The sequence below is a fragment of the Halichoeres trimaculatus genome, unplaced genomic scaffold, assembly GCF_033239565.1.
Source record: "Halichoeres trimaculatus isolate MK-OKI-2021-1 unplaced genomic scaffold, fHalTri1.1 fHalTri1_scaffold_2, whole genome shotgun sequence".
In the NCBI taxonomy this organism is placed as follows: domain Eukaryota; kingdom Metazoa; phylum Chordata; class Actinopteri; order Labriformes; family Labridae; genus Halichoeres; species Halichoeres trimaculatus.
The window spans coordinates 4,808,681-4,828,343 of record NW_027437180.1 but is presented as its reverse complement, the minus strand read 5'-3'; the positions used below and the strand labels follow the sequence as shown (position 1 = coordinate 4,828,343).

The 19,663-nt window shown below is 40.4% G+C and overlaps 1 protein-coding gene across 2 annotated transcripts in view; it reads left to right on the top strand.

Moving 5' to 3' along the window:
* Nucleotides 1–19,379, top strand: part of unc93b1 (unc-93 homolog B1, TLR signaling regulator) — a 33,893-nt gene extending 14,514 nt beyond the window's left edge. Inside the window, exons 9-14 of one of the 2 annotated variants that reach the window (XR_012599839.1) lie at nt 692–874; nt 958–1,231; nt 1,327–1,448; nt 1,570–1,692; nt 15,754–19,168; nt 19,217–19,378. Coding sequence is in view for 1 of the 2 variants with exons in the window: in XM_074693294.1 (XP_074549395.1) it covers nt 692–874; nt 958–1,231; nt 1,327–1,448; nt 1,570–1,692; nt 15,754–15,996 (945 nt within the window). In the remaining variant the exon portion in view is untranslated. Of the gene's footprint in view, nt 1–691; nt 875–957; nt 1,232–1,326; nt 1,449–1,569; nt 1,693–15,753 lie in introns of both variants that reach the window. The other variant, XM_074693294.1, reaches the window with a different exon arrangement.
* Nucleotides 19,380–19,663: the final 284 nt, after the last annotated feature.

Genomic DNA, 19,663 nt, shown 5'->3' with positions numbered 1-19,663 from the left:
ATTTGTTGTTGTAACTCAAATACACAAAGTAGAATTTAGTCAAATTTCCTAAGAGATCACAACTAAATCCATGTTAAATAATTTAAGTTGGTCCAACTACTTCTTTTTATTAGTTGCAGCAACACAGAATTTCAAGTTGATATGATCCACAAAAATACATTGGAAACCTTAACTTAAATATTGAGTTGGATTGATAAAAAAATTACATCACTTCAACTGATTGACAGACTTTTTTACAGTGCAGGTTATCCTCTGGCTCTGCTCTCTGATGAATAGGGCCTATTGCACATTACTGCCACCTCCTGCTCTGGAGAGGTGTTGCAGATGGGATTGCTACCTAAACCAATTAGGTTGAGTTAACATAAAGTGATTTTGTTGTTTTAACAATTTTGCACATCATGCCGAAACAACATGTTTTAATCATGTTTAACCACTGAACATGAAATAATCTAGTAGAAGCTACATGTTTTATTTATGCTGATTGAACAAACACCAAAGTTCCTTTTTTGAGTGCAGCTAGCTTGAAAAGTTTCAAAATGTAACCATGCTGAGTACTCACCCAGACTGTTTAACTTTACAGGTTATATTTTACACTGAGCTGAATCTCCGTCCTCAGTGAATCACTCACTAACATGAGAATCATTCAGACTTGTTGAAAACGAATGCCGTGCTGTTTTCCTCTGACCCACAGTTCCTGCTGCTGTGCAGTGCCGCGTACCGGCCCACAGAAGAGATCGACCTCCGCAGCATTGGCTGGGGAAACATCTTCCAGCAGCCTTTCAAACACCTGAGAGACTATCGGCTGCGACTGCTCTGTCCCTTCTTTGTCTACAGCGGATTTGAAATGCTGTTCGCCATAACTGGATTCTCCCTGGTAGCTACTGTGCTGTTAATCAGCCTTTACTTGCACTGCTAACATAGATCATAATAACAACAACTTTCTGTCTCCTTCTACAGTCATATGGAGTGTGTGTACTGGGCCTGAAGAAACTGTGGCTCCTGGTAATGGTCTACGGCCTCTCCTGCTCCATATTTTCCTCCCTCTCCCTTTGCCTCCTGCGTCTGCCGCGCTGGCTGTGCCTGGCAGGGGGCGCTGCAGTGCATGGAGTGCTGCTGGTGGCTCTTATGGCGTTTTCTATCGGGAAGGAACACGAAGGTTATGAGGGTCCACTGCTGGTGATCTCTGTGCTGTGGGGACTTGGCACTGCCCTGAACAAGACGGGTGTCAGCAGTGAGTTAGAGCTGTAGTCTTATCTGTGCTGGCTCTTTGTTAACGCTTTACACACCTTACACTCTGAAGCTTGAACCTCTCTGTGTTTGTGCCAGCTCTGGTTGGAATGCTGTATGCTGAGGAGAAAGAACGCCTGGACATTGTCTACACCATCTATCACTGGTTTCAGGCCATCGCCATATTCGTCGTCTACCTCTGGTCCCACCTGCCAATGAGGGTATGACGTTGTGTCTGAAAACAACATGTGGAGTTATTTCTTAAGTGACTTCTATATGAGAGAAAACATCTTCTGTACTTCAACCTTAAACCCCCCTCTTGTTTCTGCTCCTCTTCTTTAGGCGAAGCTCTCCATCCTCTTGGCTACTCTTCTGTTGGCCTGCTACTGTTACTGGGTGATGGAGCGGCGGCTGGCTAGAAAACAGCCTTACAGACTGCCACGTATTCCTCGCCCTCGCCACAAGGTAAGGAAGTTTGGGTGTATAAATGAGTAATTAAGTCCTTCCACAGAACAAAACTACAAAGTTCTTCACATGATGCGAATTGACTCTTCCTATCAAGAGTTTTGTAACACCCCAAAATTTCCAGTTTTTATTGATATTAGAGCAAGTCCAATGAAAAGTGTTGGGAAGTAACGATAGTTATTCGTTACGTTACCTAACGAAATTACTTTTCTCTGTAACTTCCAAATTAACGCGTTACTTTTGTCATTCTGTAGTGCCGTTATAGTTCTTTTGAATTAAATAGGTGCGTTAGTTTCGTAAGTCGCGTTATAATGAAGCACTCCCCGTTCATCCTCCTCCTCTAACAAACGCATGGACGAGGAGCGGTGAGCTCTCACACTAACATGAATCTTGCTGCTGAGAAAGCGAGTGATAGTGATGATTGGTTCACACAGGGGAACTGCTGACGGTAAGCCAATCAGAAATAGAGTTGGGCGGGCCCATGCTGCTGCACACACACACAGACATGAGTATGATCAAGCGCACGCACAGTTATCAAACACGACAAGATGAGCAGCAGCGAGCAGACGAGTACCTCACAACCATCTACAATGGAAGGCAGCAGTGCCAGCTTTGCAGGATGGAAGTGCAACCTTTATTTTGAGTTCGTGGAGGTTAAAGGCAGACGACAAAAACATTGTTGTGAAATGCAAACTCTGCCCAGGGCAGAAACGTTTATCCACGTTGAAATCCAGCGATGCCAGTCTTTTAAAACACCTGACCATAAAACACACGACAAAGAAACTAGTCACTAATGATAAAGCTGGCCTGTCTGTTACTGTGCCTCTGAAGTTTTTTTTTTTAAGTAAACTAAAATAAAGTAACTAGTTCCTAGTTACTTTTATAATTTAGGAACTAGTAAAGCAACTAATTACATTTTCTCAGCACTAACTATAACTATGACTAGTTACTTTTTAAAAGTAACTTTCCCAACACTGCCAATGAAAAACTTGAAATGGTACAGAGGTAAGCGGTGAACTGCGTTAAAGAAACAGTAAGGTAACTTAAAACTGAAAATAATGTACATTTTGTAATCATACAAAAACGCCATTTTTTAATAATACACTATCAGATTTACACATATGAGGAGGATCTGTTTAAAATGGACTGCCACCTTGTGGTCTGGAGCCTCCGCACACTGTCATAAATGACTTATAGTGAGGTGTGTTTGTTTTGGAATTAAATGGAGATCAGTTTAAAACAAATTTTCTTTGTTCAAGACAACTTTTTACTGGATACAATGTGCTGAGGTAAGGATTTTATCAGAACAGTTACATAGAGCTACGGTTTGACACGTGACATCAAGCAAACGTTGTAGTAGCTGGCTATTTGAAGGGACATCCGTAGCCCAGTGCTCTGACATATCTGTGGGCTAACATGACAACAAGTAAACTGTTTGTTACTCAGCCCGATGCTCTAAGACATGTCTGTAATGTGTAACGTTAGTGAATCCTTGTTATGTCCTGCCAGTCATCTACCAATCAGAGCTAACGTAACCTCACTCTTCATTTTATTAATAGACTCTCAAGTTTGAACAGACCACTGCAGAATAACTGCTGACTGTGGGTTGAAATGGACATTATCACAAACAGTTTAGCTCATGTTTTAGCCTTTAGCCCATGCTCTATCTCTCTCCTGTTTATCTTTCTTCTGCTCTTCTGTCCTTTTTCTGTCTGACAGTTAGGCTCCAGTGTCCACCATCACTACAAAATTAATCCCAGCAGAGAAAAACACAGATCTCTGTGTTTTATCTCTTCTCTCTACTTAACTTTGTCAGCCAGCGTGGTGTTGTAGAGACTAAGACGTGCTGTAAATCACTCTAGTCCTGCTTGACCCGATCAGAAAGTTAAGAAGTAACTGTTTAAAATAACCTGTAACCAGCAATATTGGCGCTGATAATCTCATATTTAGTGCGGATTACAGTCAGGCATATATCTAGAAGAGAGACTTTTTCAAAATCACTTTCAAACTCTTCACAGCCCCTTTAGTGAGGTGTGTGTTCGTTTGGGAAAGGAATGGAGATCTGCTCAAAACAAATTTTCTTTTATCAAGACAACTTTTTAGCAGATACAATGTGACAAGGTAAGATATTTATCAACAGTAACATAGTTTTGTTGTTTAAAACATGACAACAGCAAACTTAGTCAATTTGTACTCTAGTTAAGGAGCCATCAGTATTTAGTGCAACTGACACGCTTTATGACATGTCCTTTAATCTTAGTAAATTCTGGTTCTGTCCTGCCAGTCATCTACCAATCAGAGCTAACGTAACCTCACTCTTTATTTTATTGATAGACTCTCAAGTTTGAACAGACCACTGCAGAATAACTGCTGACTGTGGATTGGAATGAGCATTAGCACAAACAGATTAGCCCGTGTTTTAGCTTTTAGCTTGAACTTTATCAATCTCTTATTGACATAACTTTCCACACACATTTGCAAAAATTTCTGCTATAGAAATGGCCCTATAGACCTGAGGGATCCACTGGTGAAGTAAGGATGGAGCAGGTCTGAGATGTAGGTATGTGGTTTATCATGGATAGCTTTATAAGTTTAAACAGGGATCTTAAAATGTACTGTAAGTGGAATAAAATGGGAGTGATGTGGGTTTCTTACTTGACCTGTTTTACAGTCGTGCTGTAGCTTTTTGGATCAATTGTTCAAGGGAGGATATCGACCTGAGGAGCATGAGATGATGCTCAGATTGAAAAGTTTAGATGAGTGAAAGCAGAAACAGTTGATTGTGGGGGGTGACGGCAGGGCACTTTGGAGCTTTTAAGGCGATGTTGAACACAGTTCAGTGGAGAAACAGTTAGACGGCTTGCTCACTGTTAAAATCCCACACTTGAAAGGATCACAAAGCTAACATGATAAGATGACAAAAGGTCAGCCAAACTCTAATCTCACAATGTTTCTTTGAGCAGACTTTCAGGACGTGGATTAAAGTGACTTTTTCTCAGCCCATTCACTGTGTGTCATGAGTCTTTTTATGTTGCTCCTTGAAAAAAGGAGTCAGAGCTGTTTTTAGCCTTTTCATTAGGGGAGCTGTAAGGCTGTTTTAATAAGGTTTTAACTCCACGCTTCTTTCCACAGGGTGTGAGTAAACAGAAAGAATAACACAAGTAAAAGTAGAAAGGAGGAGATCACAAGTTCAAAAAAAAAACCCTTTTAGAAAAAAAATGTCATCGTTATTCTTGGGCTCACTTTATGTTTTAGAATAGCAGTAGACCCTGCCAATGTGCAGTGTTTTTTTTTTTTTTTTGCGTTTTCTTTTTTTTGCATTATTTTTAAATTGAGTTCATTAAATACTGACAGAAAAAACATTGGTAAACAGTATTTTTTTTGCATGGAATTCATATATTTGTTTTTATTAGTATTAAGGCACAAAAAAGAAGATAGTTTTTTGATGTTATATTTTTGAAATTAATTGGGCAAACTTACCATTTGTGCAGCTTTAGCGCCCGCTCAACAACTGTAAATGACCTAAAACTACATTGTTCACTTCAAAAGGCCTGTGAAAACAGTGGAAAACACAGAAAAGCTGCAGAGTAAATAACATCTCTGTGCATCAGGGGTCTTTGCATTTTAATGATTCATCTTAATTAAAAAAAGAGCATCTTCCATTCAAATGAGCCTCATTACAGATCACACTGGTGCTAACAGCTCCGTGTTGAAACAGGGAAATATCTACCGTTTGCTGAGAGCAGGTGAAAACTACACCACTGTGTTTGTAGCAGATATTGCACTTTAACCTTTGAGTGATCAAAACAACAATTCAAACTTGATGAGATGATCATGTTTTACAGTCTGCACATAAAGTCTGATAATATTGCTCTGAATTACTTATTATCATATTTAGGGGATGAATTACTTTGAAGTTCAGCAGAGTGATTAATGTATTTCTTATTTAATCTAAAGAGTTGCCTTTTGAAACCTCACTCCAGAAGTGAGCTGAATATAAACTGTGAAATATGCATCTTTCTTGTATCTTTTCCTAGATTAGTTGTTGAGGACTTAGCTCCATCCAGCACATCACATACATGGATACAATTAAGTACCATCAGGATGAGACACAGGGCAGCTCCGGCCTGCACAGGGTGAGGTTGGCAGCTCGTCAGAGTCAGGTCTAAAACTGCTGCTGAACTCTGTGGGCGCTCTTGTGCTTGAATTTCATTTAGAGCAATTTGCTTTGTAGATTAGACCTTGAGACGGAGCAGAGAGTGGGGGGAATGGTGTACAGTTCCTGCTGCTTATAACAGCTAAAATTTTCTCTAACTGAATTCCCCTCAATGTGGGGGTGTAGTTTAACACCTTGTTTTGCTGCCCATAACAGGGATTTGTGCATCCTTCACTTGTGCTGGATGAAGCAAAAAGGTTGGAAAAACTAACTCAGAGCTAAAAGAGTGTTAAATATAAAAAAGAAGCAAGAAAATCAACAAAAAATAACTCAACTGAAAAGTCAACTAAAGAAAAGGAGACCCAGCCTCACAGCAGGATGTCCCCAACAATAATTCCTCCAATGAATTTCTAGCTGCTCTTTTTAAGGATGACGGAAACCACAGAGAAACAAATCCAACTGAAAATGACTCAAAACAAAGAAAATTAACATTTTAATGTAAGATCTCAAAATATATACACTCACCGACCACTTTATTAGGTAGACCTTGAAAGTACTGGGTTGGACCCTCTTTTGCCTTCAGAACTGCCTTAATCCTTGGTGGCATAGATTCAACAAAACTGGAAACATTCTTCAGAGAGTTTGGTCCATGTTGACATGATAGCATCACACAGTTGCTGCAGATTTGTCAGCTGAACATCCATGATGAGAATCTCCCGTTCCACCACATCCCAAAGGTGCTCTATTGGATTGAGATCTGGGGACTGTGGAGGACATTTGAGTACAGGGAACTCATTGTCATGTTGAAGAAACCAGTCTGAGATGATTCCAGCTTTATGACATGGAGCGTTATCCTGCTGGAAGTAGCCATCAGAAGATGGGTACACTGTGCTCATAAAGGGATGGACATGGTCAGCAACAATACTCAGGTAGGCTGTGGACTTTAAACCATGCTCAGTTGGTACTAAGGGGCCCAAAGTGAGCCAAGAAAATATCCCCCACACCATTACACCAGCAGCAGCAGCAGCCTGAACTGTTGATACAAGGCAGGATGGATCCATGCTTTCATGTTGTTGACGCCAAATTCTGACCCTACCATCTGAATGTGGAGCAGAAATCCAGACTCATCAGACCAGGCAACGTTTTTCCAATCTTCTATTGTCCAGTTTTGGTGTTGCTGTGTGAATTGTAGCCTCAGTTTCCTGTTCTTAGCTGACAGGAGGGTCACCCGGTGTGGTCTTCTGCTGCTGTAGCCCATCTGCCTCAAGGTTGGACGTGTTGTGTGTTCAGAGATGCTCTTCTGCAGACCTCGGTTGTAACCAGTGGTTATTTGAGTTACTGTTGTCTTTCTGTCAGCTCCAACCAGTCTGTCCATTCTCCTCTGACCTCTGGCATCAACAAGGCATTTTGTCCCACAGAACTGCTGCTCACTGGACATTTTCTCTTTTTGGGACCATTCTCTGTAAACCCTAGAGATGGAAATACTCAGACCAGCCCGCCTGGCACCAACAACCATGCCTCGTTCAAAGTCTCTTAAATCACCTTTGTTCTCCATTTTGATGCTCAGTTTGAACTACAGCAGATCATCTTGACCATGTCCACGTGCCTAAATGCACTGAGTCTGAGTTGCTGCCATGTGATTGGCTGATTAGAAATTTGTGTTAACGAGCAGTTGGACAGGTGTGCCTAATAAAGTGGCTGGTAAGTGTACAAAAAAAAACTAATCAGGAGCTCCATGCTGAGCAGCCAGGCACAGGTGGACTCATTCAAAGTAATCACACTCCTGTGGTGAATGTAGGTCATGTGGAAAGGCACGGGGAAACCGTTTCACATGGGGTCAGGTGGGCAGTATGTCCGCAGACACAGTGTAAACCTTTGACAGACACAAAACGTTATTTATTTATCTTTTGGAGCTTTTATTATTTTTGGATAGTAAATAATTGCAACAAGTATCACAAAAAAGGCTCTGAAAAAATCACCTACCATAGCTTTCCCACTCTCTGAGCCTTTTCCTCCCCAGGTAACGACAGCTGAATGTGATGTCCACTGTTTGTGAAGTAAAGATCAGTGTCTGTCATGCATGTAAAAACTTTAAACCTTCAAAGTTCCTCCTTCAGTAGAGTGGGCTTTGCCTTGTGTTTCATCATTTGGATGATTGACCTTCTCTGTGGGGAGGGAGGGAGCAGGGGAGATCTGTTTGGAAAGTTAGAAAACACACGTCTGGAGTCACTTTTTGACTCTCTTTGAGCGCACTGTGTATCTCAGCAGTGAGTTTTACAGGAAGGATTTTTATATTCTTGCAACTCACCTGAAAGTCTGTCAAGGTGAAATAAGAAAAAGTTCTGCCAAACTTCATCTCTCGAAGTTAATGTGATGAATACTAATATGAAGAATATCTGTATGAGGTTGTCTCAGATTTTTCACTGAAACTATCAGACTGAGTACGACAGGAACACTGAGTATAAATCACCAGAAGCATCTTCAGAGTCTGTGCAGTGGGTCACTGTCCGTCAAATCTCTGAAAAAGGCAGAGAAGATGAGAGTCAAGCAGAAGTCTGACATCCTTCACAGCCTGTCATTAATCTTCAGTATCATATTTCTGTCTGATGCTTCCTGACCGAGACAAAAAGAGACGCTGCTTGTGATTAATTTTCCACTTTTAATGCTTTTAATACGTTGAACCTTTGGTTCAGTCTAACAGAAAAGTGCAAATTAGAAATGCTGTTACTATGACTACCTGCTTCTCTTTAAAGAGTCTTTACAGAGATTAAAAACATGCTGTGAACTCGCTGTGATTGCTAATCAAATCAGCATGAAGATCAAAGTATTATGCTGTAATTTAACTGCTATCTGCGTGCTGATGTAAACCTCCATCAGTGAGTTTTGCTTTATCTCCTGAGGATCCTCATGTTTTTGTTTTGTCTGGCCTCTTTACACAACTTTTCTTTTCTTATTTTTTATTTATATTTTTCAATTTCTAACCCTCTTTGGAATTATTAATTTATTTTATTTTATTTTATTTTATTTATTTTTTTATTTTTTTATTTATTTTTTTATTTATTTATTTATTTTTTTTGGGGGGGGGGGGGGGGGGGGGGGATTACCCCACTTTTTGGTGGCTTTTGGGTCCTTATTGAGGAATAACAAAAAAATTACGCACCCTGATGAAACATGACCTCATCACCCCTATCCTTCGCACTCTGCACTGGCTACCCTTTCACCTCCGCATTGAATTTAAAATCCTCCTTCACACCCATCACTGTCTGCACGGTGCTGCCCCCACCTACCTCACTGAACTCCTCCACCCATACACTTCAGACAGAACCCGGTCAGGCCAACTGCACCGCCTGCGCCCGCCCGGGACTCGGCTCAGGACTATGGGCAACAGGGCCTTCGAGGCTGCTGCTCCCCGTCTGTGGAACGCCCTCCCTGACCACCTGAGGGCTCCACAGACGGTGGACTCTTTTAAAAAAGAACCAAAAACCTTTTTATTCCATATTGCCTGTCCGGATTAATTCTGTTGTTTACAATTATTACTGACTGTTTTTACTGTTTTTTTTATTTTTTATGTTTTTATTGTTTTTTAATTGTCTTTATTAATGTTTTTATAGTTTTTATCTTTCCTTCTTGTGCACTTTGAGATTTGCCTCCAAATGTAAAGTGCGTTATTAATAAAATTCACTATTATTATTATTATATACATGAGACATTTTAGGGGAGTTAAATGTCATCATTTGGGTATGTCCAAAAATAAAACAAGCAAAACTTACCATTTTTGCCAACTAAACTTTACAAAACAAAGTATTTTTTGATATATTTAATATTTATAAGTATTGACTTCTTTTCTAAATCATTTAGGCCAGTGTTTCCCAACCCTGGTCCTGGGGGACCCCTGCCCTGCATGTTTTAGATGTTACCCCACTCCAGCACACCTGATTCAAATGAATGGCTCGTTATCAGGCAAGCAGAGCTTGATGACGAGCTGATCATTTGAATCAGGTGTGTTGGAGTCAGGAACATAATAAACATGCAGGGCAGGGGTCCCCCAGGACCAGGATTGGGAAACACTGATTTAGGCTACTAGTCATGCACAAAGCAACTGTCTGTATGTGTGAAATTATATTAATAAAAGTAACATTTGTGCCTACAAATAGGGATCCCCACCACCTGTGGTGTCACCCAGTGATCACCTGTTACTTTTTGGCTAAAGAAATGTCTTGTGGTCTTTATTTTCAAATGAGAGATATCCATAGAGTTGAAGGGACAATTTAATAACCTCAGGGTAATGCCATGTCATACACTGTAAAAAAAAAAAAAAAAAAGAAAATCCAAAATAAAAAAGGTAAAAGCACTGGCAGCAAAGTTTCCAAACAAATAACGTAAAATTGCAATCAAATCAACTTATAGTAATTTCCTGTGAAAATACTATTTTTCCCATGTATAATAACAAATTTGTAATGTATAAAAACAAACTCTGTACGTAAAACTAAAGATTGTCTGCAGATTTACTGTATAAATATGTAATTTTAGAGAAAAAAACATTATCTAACAGATTTTTCCTAAATTATTACAGTCAAACACCTTTAATATAGTGACAGTGCAAAGAGTTCTGCAGAAAAATACAGTTATTTTACAGCAAAATACTTTTTGTTGTGATGGTGTTTTGTAACTGTGAGTGAGGAGGGCACATAGAGGATAAAATACTCTGCTGAACATGAAAGTATTGCATTGGGGGACCATGCTGCCTGTGCAACACTGCATGGACTGGCTGTGTAATTCAAATAACACTGATTTTTTAACTTGAGCAACATAGCAAAGACCATTGATACATCTCTTTTATCAAAAACAAAATGTAAAAATCACTGGGTACAGGGTCTGCACAATGGAGCACAAACAGCTGGTCTGCTCCTTGGAGCACAGACAGCCAGTACGCCTTCCGCAAACAGCTGATCGGCGTCTTGAAACGCCAATAGCCGGTTCGCGCCGTTGAGCACAAACATGGTGTGGTCCCGTATAGCAGGTTCTCATATCCACAGTGTGTCCTCCTCACTCATGGTTACAAGCACTGTCACAATAAAAAATGTCTTTAATGTGAAAAATAAGGAAATAGTACAATTTAGGACACCAACTGATGGAGTTTACAGTGTTTGACTGTAATTTTACGGTATTTGTCTGGGAACTTTGCTTCCAGTGCTTTTACCATTTTTTTAAAGTTTCTTTTTTTAACAGTGAATTGCAACCATGAGTGAGGAGGGTACAGGGTTCACATCTATGCAATTATTGGCACAATATCTAAAAAAACCATCCGGGATATCATTTTACAGATAATTTCTGTAATTTTACAGTTTTGTATAATGCTTTTGAAAAACAGAAAAAAAACACTTTATAAAATAAAGGTTAATAACCTTATAGCTCTGATTTTTTTCTTTGATTGTGTAAAATTAGTGAAAAAATCTGTAATTCTACTAGCATTTTGTTGTTTTATAAGAAAACATAACCTCAGGGTAATGCCATGCTGTAGAGGGCTAAGCAAGAGTTTATGTCTTAATTTCATTAAGCCACATTTAGCTCCAATCCAGTAAAACAAGGTAAGAAAAATGTACTTGTCTGCTTTCTTTTTTTGTGACATTATTCGTATATCAAAAAACTCGAAAAGCAGATTTTTCTGACCTTGTTGTCAGCCCTTTTTTTAAGAAATTCAGGCTCATCTTCAGTCTAGTAAGACAAATTTGATGTTAAGTGAAGATAAACACTTGCTTGGATTCCAATGTTTTTGCAATGTGGATGTGAGCACAGTGAATTTATTGCTCATCAGCCTTCCTGCTGTGAAGGTTTTTTTTTCTTATTGCCCTCATGCTTCATGATAAACAGCAGTGACGCAGCAGGCTGTATAGAAACACGTGTTTAGAGCAGGTGCAGTCAGATATGAAGCAGGGGAAAGAGGGGACTCATTTCACCACTGAGATTGCAGACTGTCTCAGGGGGCTCAGACTATCACCTTTCCTGTGGTGCGGGGCCTCAGACATTGAATTGGATTGGTTTATATTTGGAATTTTTGGGCCTGTGCATTTTTCACTCCTGGTGAGAGATGCAGAGGGCTACAGCGGAGAAAGCTTCAAACCTTGGAAATGAAGAGTGAGTGAGAGGTGCTTTCAAAAGTTATTATATATCTGTTTCATATTTCAGGTGTAACAAATACAGAGTCTCAAGATACAGGGACCAGAAAGTGTGCAGGAACACGTCCTCTCACTCAGTCTTTATTTATATAGTGCCAAGTCACATCAAAAGTTTTCACAAGACCCTTCCAAAAATATTAGCCTGTCTAGACCTGATCATGTTATAAAACGAACAAAGACCCAACATCAAGACTAAGGGCGTATTCAGACCTGGACTGTGTGGTCCACTTTAAATGGACCAGGGTTCGTTTCCCACGCTGGTGCGGATTTTTCATGCAGGTGTGAATAGACACAAACGAACCCTGGTGCAGACCAAACAACCAGACCGAGACCCACTTTTTGAGGTGGTCTCGGTCTGGTTCCAAACGAACTCTGGTGCGGTTCGTGGTTCTCCGGTGCAGGTCTGAATACAAACCAAGGTCCATCCGAACTAACTACAGGATACATGCGCCTTTTGGGCCTATAAAGCCACCGTAACCTAACCATCTTTGGTTCATACCTGATCCTCCGTCTTCTGTTTAGCCACGCTGTTGCTAGCATGTTGTGGGTCAGGACACGCAGAGCATAGCGGCTCCTTGCTGCGCGCATTCGTCTTCGCTGTTCCAAAATTTGAAATGGAGCGTTTTTAAGCCTGCTTTGAAGGAGCTGCTCTTGAAACTGAAAATGATTTTGCAGCTCTAATAAGAGCACAAACACATGTTTACCTCCATTTCCTGGTCTGTATTCTGTGTGCCGTCTTTGTCAGTGCTGTCCAATGTGAGCACAGAGCGTCACACACGTGGATGTGTTTACAGAATAAAGTCCACTTGCAAAAAGTACAATCTGAATACGAACCGCACCAAACGATAAAAAATAAAGTCCGCTTTTGGTCCGGACCAAACAAGTGGACCAAAAGACTTTTCTGGTCTGAATACAGCCTAAGGGGCAACATCCGGTCAGTGAAAATGAAGCCCATGCAGAGGTGCTCAAAGTTGCTGGTCATCAAGAATTCGCTTAAACTCTGGCTGCAGAAAGACCAGGAGTCACGTACACACCCAGCCATAAAAAAAACAGACTTTCACAGCATTAAAAAGTGTATTACCAGCCTGGTTAAAAAAACAGCCTGGATCTGAATTGCAATTTGTCTATCAGCACTCACTGTACAGGAGGTACATTTTTTTCTATTTCAGCGGTTTAGAAGTTATTCAATCATTTGATTGTCCAATCAGAGACACAGCTCAGCTCATGTGACTGACAGGCGCCCTGTTGCTGCTTGAAAGGAAACTGAAAGCTGGAGCATTGACTTCATTTCACGGTATCAGGAACAGGAAGGTGACGTCACAGAGACTACGTCCCTGTTTTATACAGTCTGTGATCAAGACAAGATAAAGAGTCTGATCTTATCTAAACCCACCATGAGTAGAGACCTTTGCAGCATTTAGCAAGTTGACGATGTTACAATGTCTACAACAAGTTTACAAAGTTTAAGATGGCAGGGAAGAATTTTGTCTAATAGGCAGAAACCTCAGTCAGAACCAGACATCTGCTGAGACTGTGCTAGAGTCACGCCTGAAATACACCAGATCTGTCTGCAGTCAGACTCTGTACCGTTGCGTTTTGCTTACGTTTGTCAACTTACATCCACTCCATGTTCAGTCCATCAAGCTGCACTGACTAACAGACAGCTGGAGTCACGAACTGAGAAGTTCCTGCTCTTCCCTCTCCATTGATAAGCCTCTCTTCATTCATGTTGGGCTGTAAAACCTCAAACCTGTTGACTCCTGGTCTGACTCCACTCATTATGTCCATTTATCTAGTTTATTTAGTCAAGCTAAATATGAACTGATTTGAGACGGTCTGTTTTATTTTGAAAGTCTCTGGATGACTTAAGGTAGTTTTCTATCACGACTTCCTGTCGAGACCCACTGCAGACACATTTGGTGTATTTTAGCTGTTAGAAAGAGGAAGAGAGTTCACAGTTTTGTGTTGTAGTGACGATGATGGTGAGACCACAATAGTTGTAGCAGCTAAAGTCTGGCAGGTCCACAGCAGGCTTTCATATGTGGCTTTTATACTTTAAATATTCCACGTGGTGTCTGATACTGTCATAATTTCTTTAAAGGTCCCATATTCTGCTCCTTTTCTGCAGTTTAATATGGATCATTGATGTCTTCATGAAATGGTAGTAACATGTTTTGGTCCAAAAAGCCAATAAATCAAGCACAGCAGCATTGTTTCCAGGCTCTCATAGCCCCTCTGTTCAGAACGCTCTGATTTAGTGGGCGTGACCTTCATGTGTAAATGAGACACCGCTGATACCGCCCCACTCTTCAGCGTCACTGAGAGCGACACCACGAGCTCCGAGTGCACAATGTTTGTAGAATGTAGAAATGTAGAAAACAGTGAAGCTTGTTTACCGTAACATTACAGGCTAAAACAACAGGCTAACTGCAGCTAGAGTTAGCATCCTGAAGCTAACACAGAGACAGGGGAGACACTGAGGAAAAACTCTTACATCTGCTCCACAGCACACAGCATTTGAAATACTCACATTTCCACTCCACATTTCCCTCATAAATGAACTCTAGCCACTAAGTCTTATCTTCTTCCGAGATGGGAAGCTTGTGGAACCATGTGGCTGTTTACAGCCCAAATCAGAGCAGTGATGGCTCTTCAACTTTGGCATTCTCCTCCCCGGATAGATTTCTCTCTAGCAGCGGAGAAGGGAGTAGGTGGGGAGTGGGTTCGGGGGTATCCGCTCCGGTGGACCAATCAGGTCAGACTTGCTCCTGATTGGTCAAAAAAGGGAATCGCTGACGTCGGCAAACCCTGGAAATTCCAAACAGCTCGTTTTAGGTCAGGATTTTACATTCACAAGCACTACTAAGTGCAGGTTTAGTCATTAAATATCACATTTTGTGGGCTGGGAGGAAAGACAAAGACCCACAAATTTAACTAAAAGACTTAATAAAGAGATTTTTGCACAATATGGGACCTTTAATAATGTCCTAATTTATTGTTGCAAGTCACAATTGGTAGATTACTGTTTTTCCAGTTTCTTTGAAATTTACTCCAAATTGCGAGGTAAGAAGGTGACGATTTGCAAATAATTTATTTGACATTAAATCACAACCCACCAACAAATGTTTTTAAAGTTTCCCAAAAATTCTGTTATTTCCAGAGAAGCAGGTGATAAATAGCTGCTTAGTTCTTGAAAACAGAAGTTAGGTTCATTGTTTCTCTGATGATTACCTTTGAAATATAAAGTGTATAATTCCATTTCCCAATAAGCAGTTGATAGTAAGCTATTTGTTATTTAATTTCACCAAGTTCTTTAGTACTGAGTTTGTTGACATGCATAATTGAGATCACATTTAAAATGATAAACTTTATGATTAGTCCTATAATGTTTCACATGATACAACTGAAGGCTGTAGAAACATTCTGCAAATCAGAATCTGGCCAGAAGTTAGGTGCTAATTTTCACCAAGTTCTCATGAAATTTGGAGTGTAATTTTAAAGAATTACGAAAAAACTTTGTCTAATTACTACCGTGCAATTAAATTTGCAGACCTCTAAAGTAAAGTGTTACCCAATTATACAGAGTGTTTTGGAAATTAAGACAAACAAATGTTCACTTCTTGGAAACAAGAAGTCTGTCGAGCTGCCCTCCTGTTCCCTTTCCCCCCAGCTGAAGTGCACATCACCCTCTTTTCTTCCCTTCTCAAAAAAAATTGTTTTATTCTGCAGGTCAAAGGCTACCGGTACCTAGAGGAGGACAACTCGGACGAGTCGGACTCTGAGAAGAGTGAGGAGGAAGACGATTTGGATGAGGGGCATGTGGTTCATGAAATGGGAGCAGAGCTGTGGGACGAAGGGGACCAGGGGGCTGACTCACCCAAAGCCAGAAGGAGAGTGGTCGGAGGTCATCGCCCCAGAGGGGAGAATGCCAGTGTGAAGGAGGGAGAGGGGGAGGAGCATCAGGAGGGGTAAAGGGGGAGAAACAGGAGGTGAAAGAGGGAAATGGTTGCCTGGTGGCTGACTTGAAGAAAAGAAAGATCTAGAAAAGTGTGGTTTGTTATGAGCTCACGGGCCCAGTCCATGATTTCACTGGTATTTATACATTCTGAACATTTCTCTTAAATTTGCCCAGATGAGCTTTTTTCCCTCTGTTAGCCAAAAAGAAACGATACAGCTGTGAACAACCTTCATTGCATTTTACCAAGAGATACGACTCAGTACCACACAGTGGTTAAAGCAGGACAAAAACTTGGCACACAAAAAAAATAAGATGTTTTACTTTTCTGCACTCTTTCTGTCGACATGTGAAACTCTTACATGCTGTTGTTGCTTTTGTGCTCTGTCAAGAAGAAAACATTTTATTATTGATTCTTTTCGAAAGAAGAACTTATCAAACAAAAAAGAACTGAAAAGACAGAAAATTAGAGATTGATTTTCTAAATCCTCCTCAGGGTAAATGGTGTTTTTGTGGAGTTGTTTTCAGAGAGTGTGGTCCTGCTGAATGCGAGCAGGCTCATTTGGTTTTCTGTTTTTGTTTACCGTCAATCCTACGCGTTTGCATATTTTATCTCTAGTTTTATGAAACTCTTGTTTAACTGGAAGGATTTCAATGTGATGAAAATATTCCCCTGGAAAGATCGAGACAATATATTGATTTAAATCAGCACACAGTCACAATAAAACCGGAAACAACAAATTAAACATCCTCTCAAACAGAAGTGTCTCAGGGAGGGATAGCGGTACAGAACTGAATAATAAAATGAAATCATGTAAAAGCTCAAATATCGCTTAATGTGGAAGAGGTTTGAAGCTCTTATGAAAGACACCAGGGAGGTATTGGTGAAAAGTGACCACAGAGGAATTGCTGTTTAAACATTCTGAATTCAGTATTCTTGCATGCACTCATTCACAGTGTTAGCTAGAGATCTAGAATAATTAGCATCTGAGTGTGACGTGCTAGCAAACTTGCAAATTTGCACAATGCCCAATTACAGCTCAGGCTTGTAGGGTCGATGTTACTGTTGTAGATATTTGTTCACAAACTAAAGATTTGGATGTTTTGAAATTTAGACCCTAAAAACAAGGAAATATGGGTTGAAAGTAAAGGGACCACTGTTTATATAACTTTGACGTAATGAATGTTTATATAGAGTTTAGAGGGGATTTCTGAGTTTAGATATTTAACTTCAAACAGCTGATGTCAGCCAATCAGCTGTGTTAAAGACTCACATTGTTATCCCTGGTCCTGTAGCTCATAGTTAAAAAATAAAGTAAATAAGTAAATAAAATGTCAAAAATGATCAAAAACTCTCAAACTGTACACATATTACAATGTTCACGTCTGTTGAGACATGTTTAAAGTCTTGTGTGACATTTAGGGCTCTAATTTCGTGGCGCAGGGCAGGGGGCGCAAGCCTGGTGCACCCCGCGCAGTGTTAATTTTGTGCGGCCCACCGCCGTGCACTGCCAATTTGACAATTTGGTAGACCGTCTGCGCAGAGATGGGTGCGACAGCGCGCCAGGGGGAGTTGACGGCGCACCAGGGGGAGGTGTCAGCAGATTCATGTTGTTGCAGTGACAATTTCGTGCTAAAAACAGTGCAGAAAGTGCGCTGAAAGCTCGCCAGCTCCAACCTGGTGTACTCTCGGCGCAAAGCAGAGCACACCCTCCGCAGCTGTAATTTGGTGACAGGCGCACATGTGCGCACAGGTCAACAAAGCCTCAGAGGCAGGTTTCCAGAGTGTCAGGCACATTTTAATGCAGTAAACAATCACAGCAATCACTATTTAATGTAACCGTCTAAACCAGCATATACATTTGTATCTATATTAACTGTCCCGTCACATCTGATGTCAGATTAAAGCCGTTAGTTATAATGGAAAGGTAACCTAACAGCAGCTGGAAGTTTGATGCACATCTTACAATTAAACAATAAACAGTCTTGACATCTGATACTGAGTTTATATCTGGCTTCTCTCTTTTCATTTAATTCAAAGAAAAGAGGGAGAGAAAAGACGACGACAAAAGAAACAAAATAAATGTATGTCACTCAGGATTTACCTGTGATTTCCCATATTTCTCTGATTTAGTCTTTATTTTTAACGTGATCTAAAAAGATGGAGTACATTATTGTAAGGAGGATGAGGTAGAGACAACAGTAGAGTATAAAGTATATCACCAAAGGTTCTGCTTGGCGATGACAAACCAGGAGTGCAGGTGGATCAAAAGTATTCTGAATGGATAAGCCAGCTGTGTAACTGTCTCTTCATTTTGTACTCCTATTAATGACAAAGGAACCATGGACAGGAACCAACCTGTCCATTCTCCTGCTGCAGGGACAGCGGCTCTGACCGTCTCCGCTACCGGGTCTTTCCAGCACACTTTCCGCGGTGTTGGGGATCACCCAGACCAATCAGACGCTGCGCCTCGGCTGCAGGGCATTTGAAGGCGAGGAGAGGCGCTCATTTGATTGGTGAAAACAGCGCTCTGCTGTGTTAAACCCACTCACGGCTTTTCTCCTCCCTCTCTGCCATTTGCACGGAGGGAGGTGTGGACGCGCTCCTCTGCGCCTGGTCTATGAAATTAGAAAAAGTATTTTCTCTGAGAGTGTCCTTAGTTTCAATTAAAAATAGCACTGGTGTAATTATTATTTCAATTATGATTTTTAAATTCCCTTCAATGATTTCCTTGCTTAAGTGTGAGCTGGATCGCTGTCACACTTAATGACTGATGAGGAAACTTGAACAGAACAAATCCACCCATCAAAAACCATGACTGTCTTAACATTTGAAGACGAGCTTAGTGTTTTATCACTGAAAATATATCAAGAGAGATTTTTGGGCACACATTTCTGCATATAAAGTTCACTTATTTAGTCATTTCAGTGTACGGAACTTGAAATGTATGTGTCTTTCTTTATTTCTTGTTTGCTTTTTTTGTGAAATTATGTTTGTCATGTTTTTGAAAATGACCTGGCTTTGCTGATATTTCTAGTCCTCATTCTTTCTCTGATTTGATCCAGGCTGTCATTCTTTCTACTGCTGGCTGGAATAATGAAAATGAAACTTTAGTAGGTACTGTGTCAATTGAGGATAGTTTAGTTGTAGTTTATTTTATCAAGCAAAGATATTTAATTCAACTTAATGTAAATGGCAAAGACTAAAACAAAAACTGTCAAGCTTTTTTTAAAGAGCTGATCAAGCATTTTATGTTTATGTACCAGAATTAAAGCCACTAAAAAGGTTTGAGGTTTCTTTTGTCATAATTTCTTTGTCTAGTCAGCATTGCAGGTGGACTCTTCCACTACAGAGCCATGCTGTTGTAACACATGCAGAGTGTAGCTCTGCATCTTCTTGATGTATTACAGTAGGTATTCCTAAATAAAGGCATTGTCTTGATGGCGTTACATTTTGCTTTAAAACTTGTTTCTATTGTCCTGCATCATTGGCGCCAGATGGGTAAGTTATCCATGCCAACCACTAATCAGCATCTTTTTGGAACATGTTTATGTCTTGATACACACTGTGAACAGACAACAGCCCATGCAGTGATTTCCTCTCCAGACTCTCTGAATCTTTGAATGCCCAGTTTAGATCAGTATGGTTTGAAACAGGTTTGTTTAGTTAAGCCTGATCCTGTT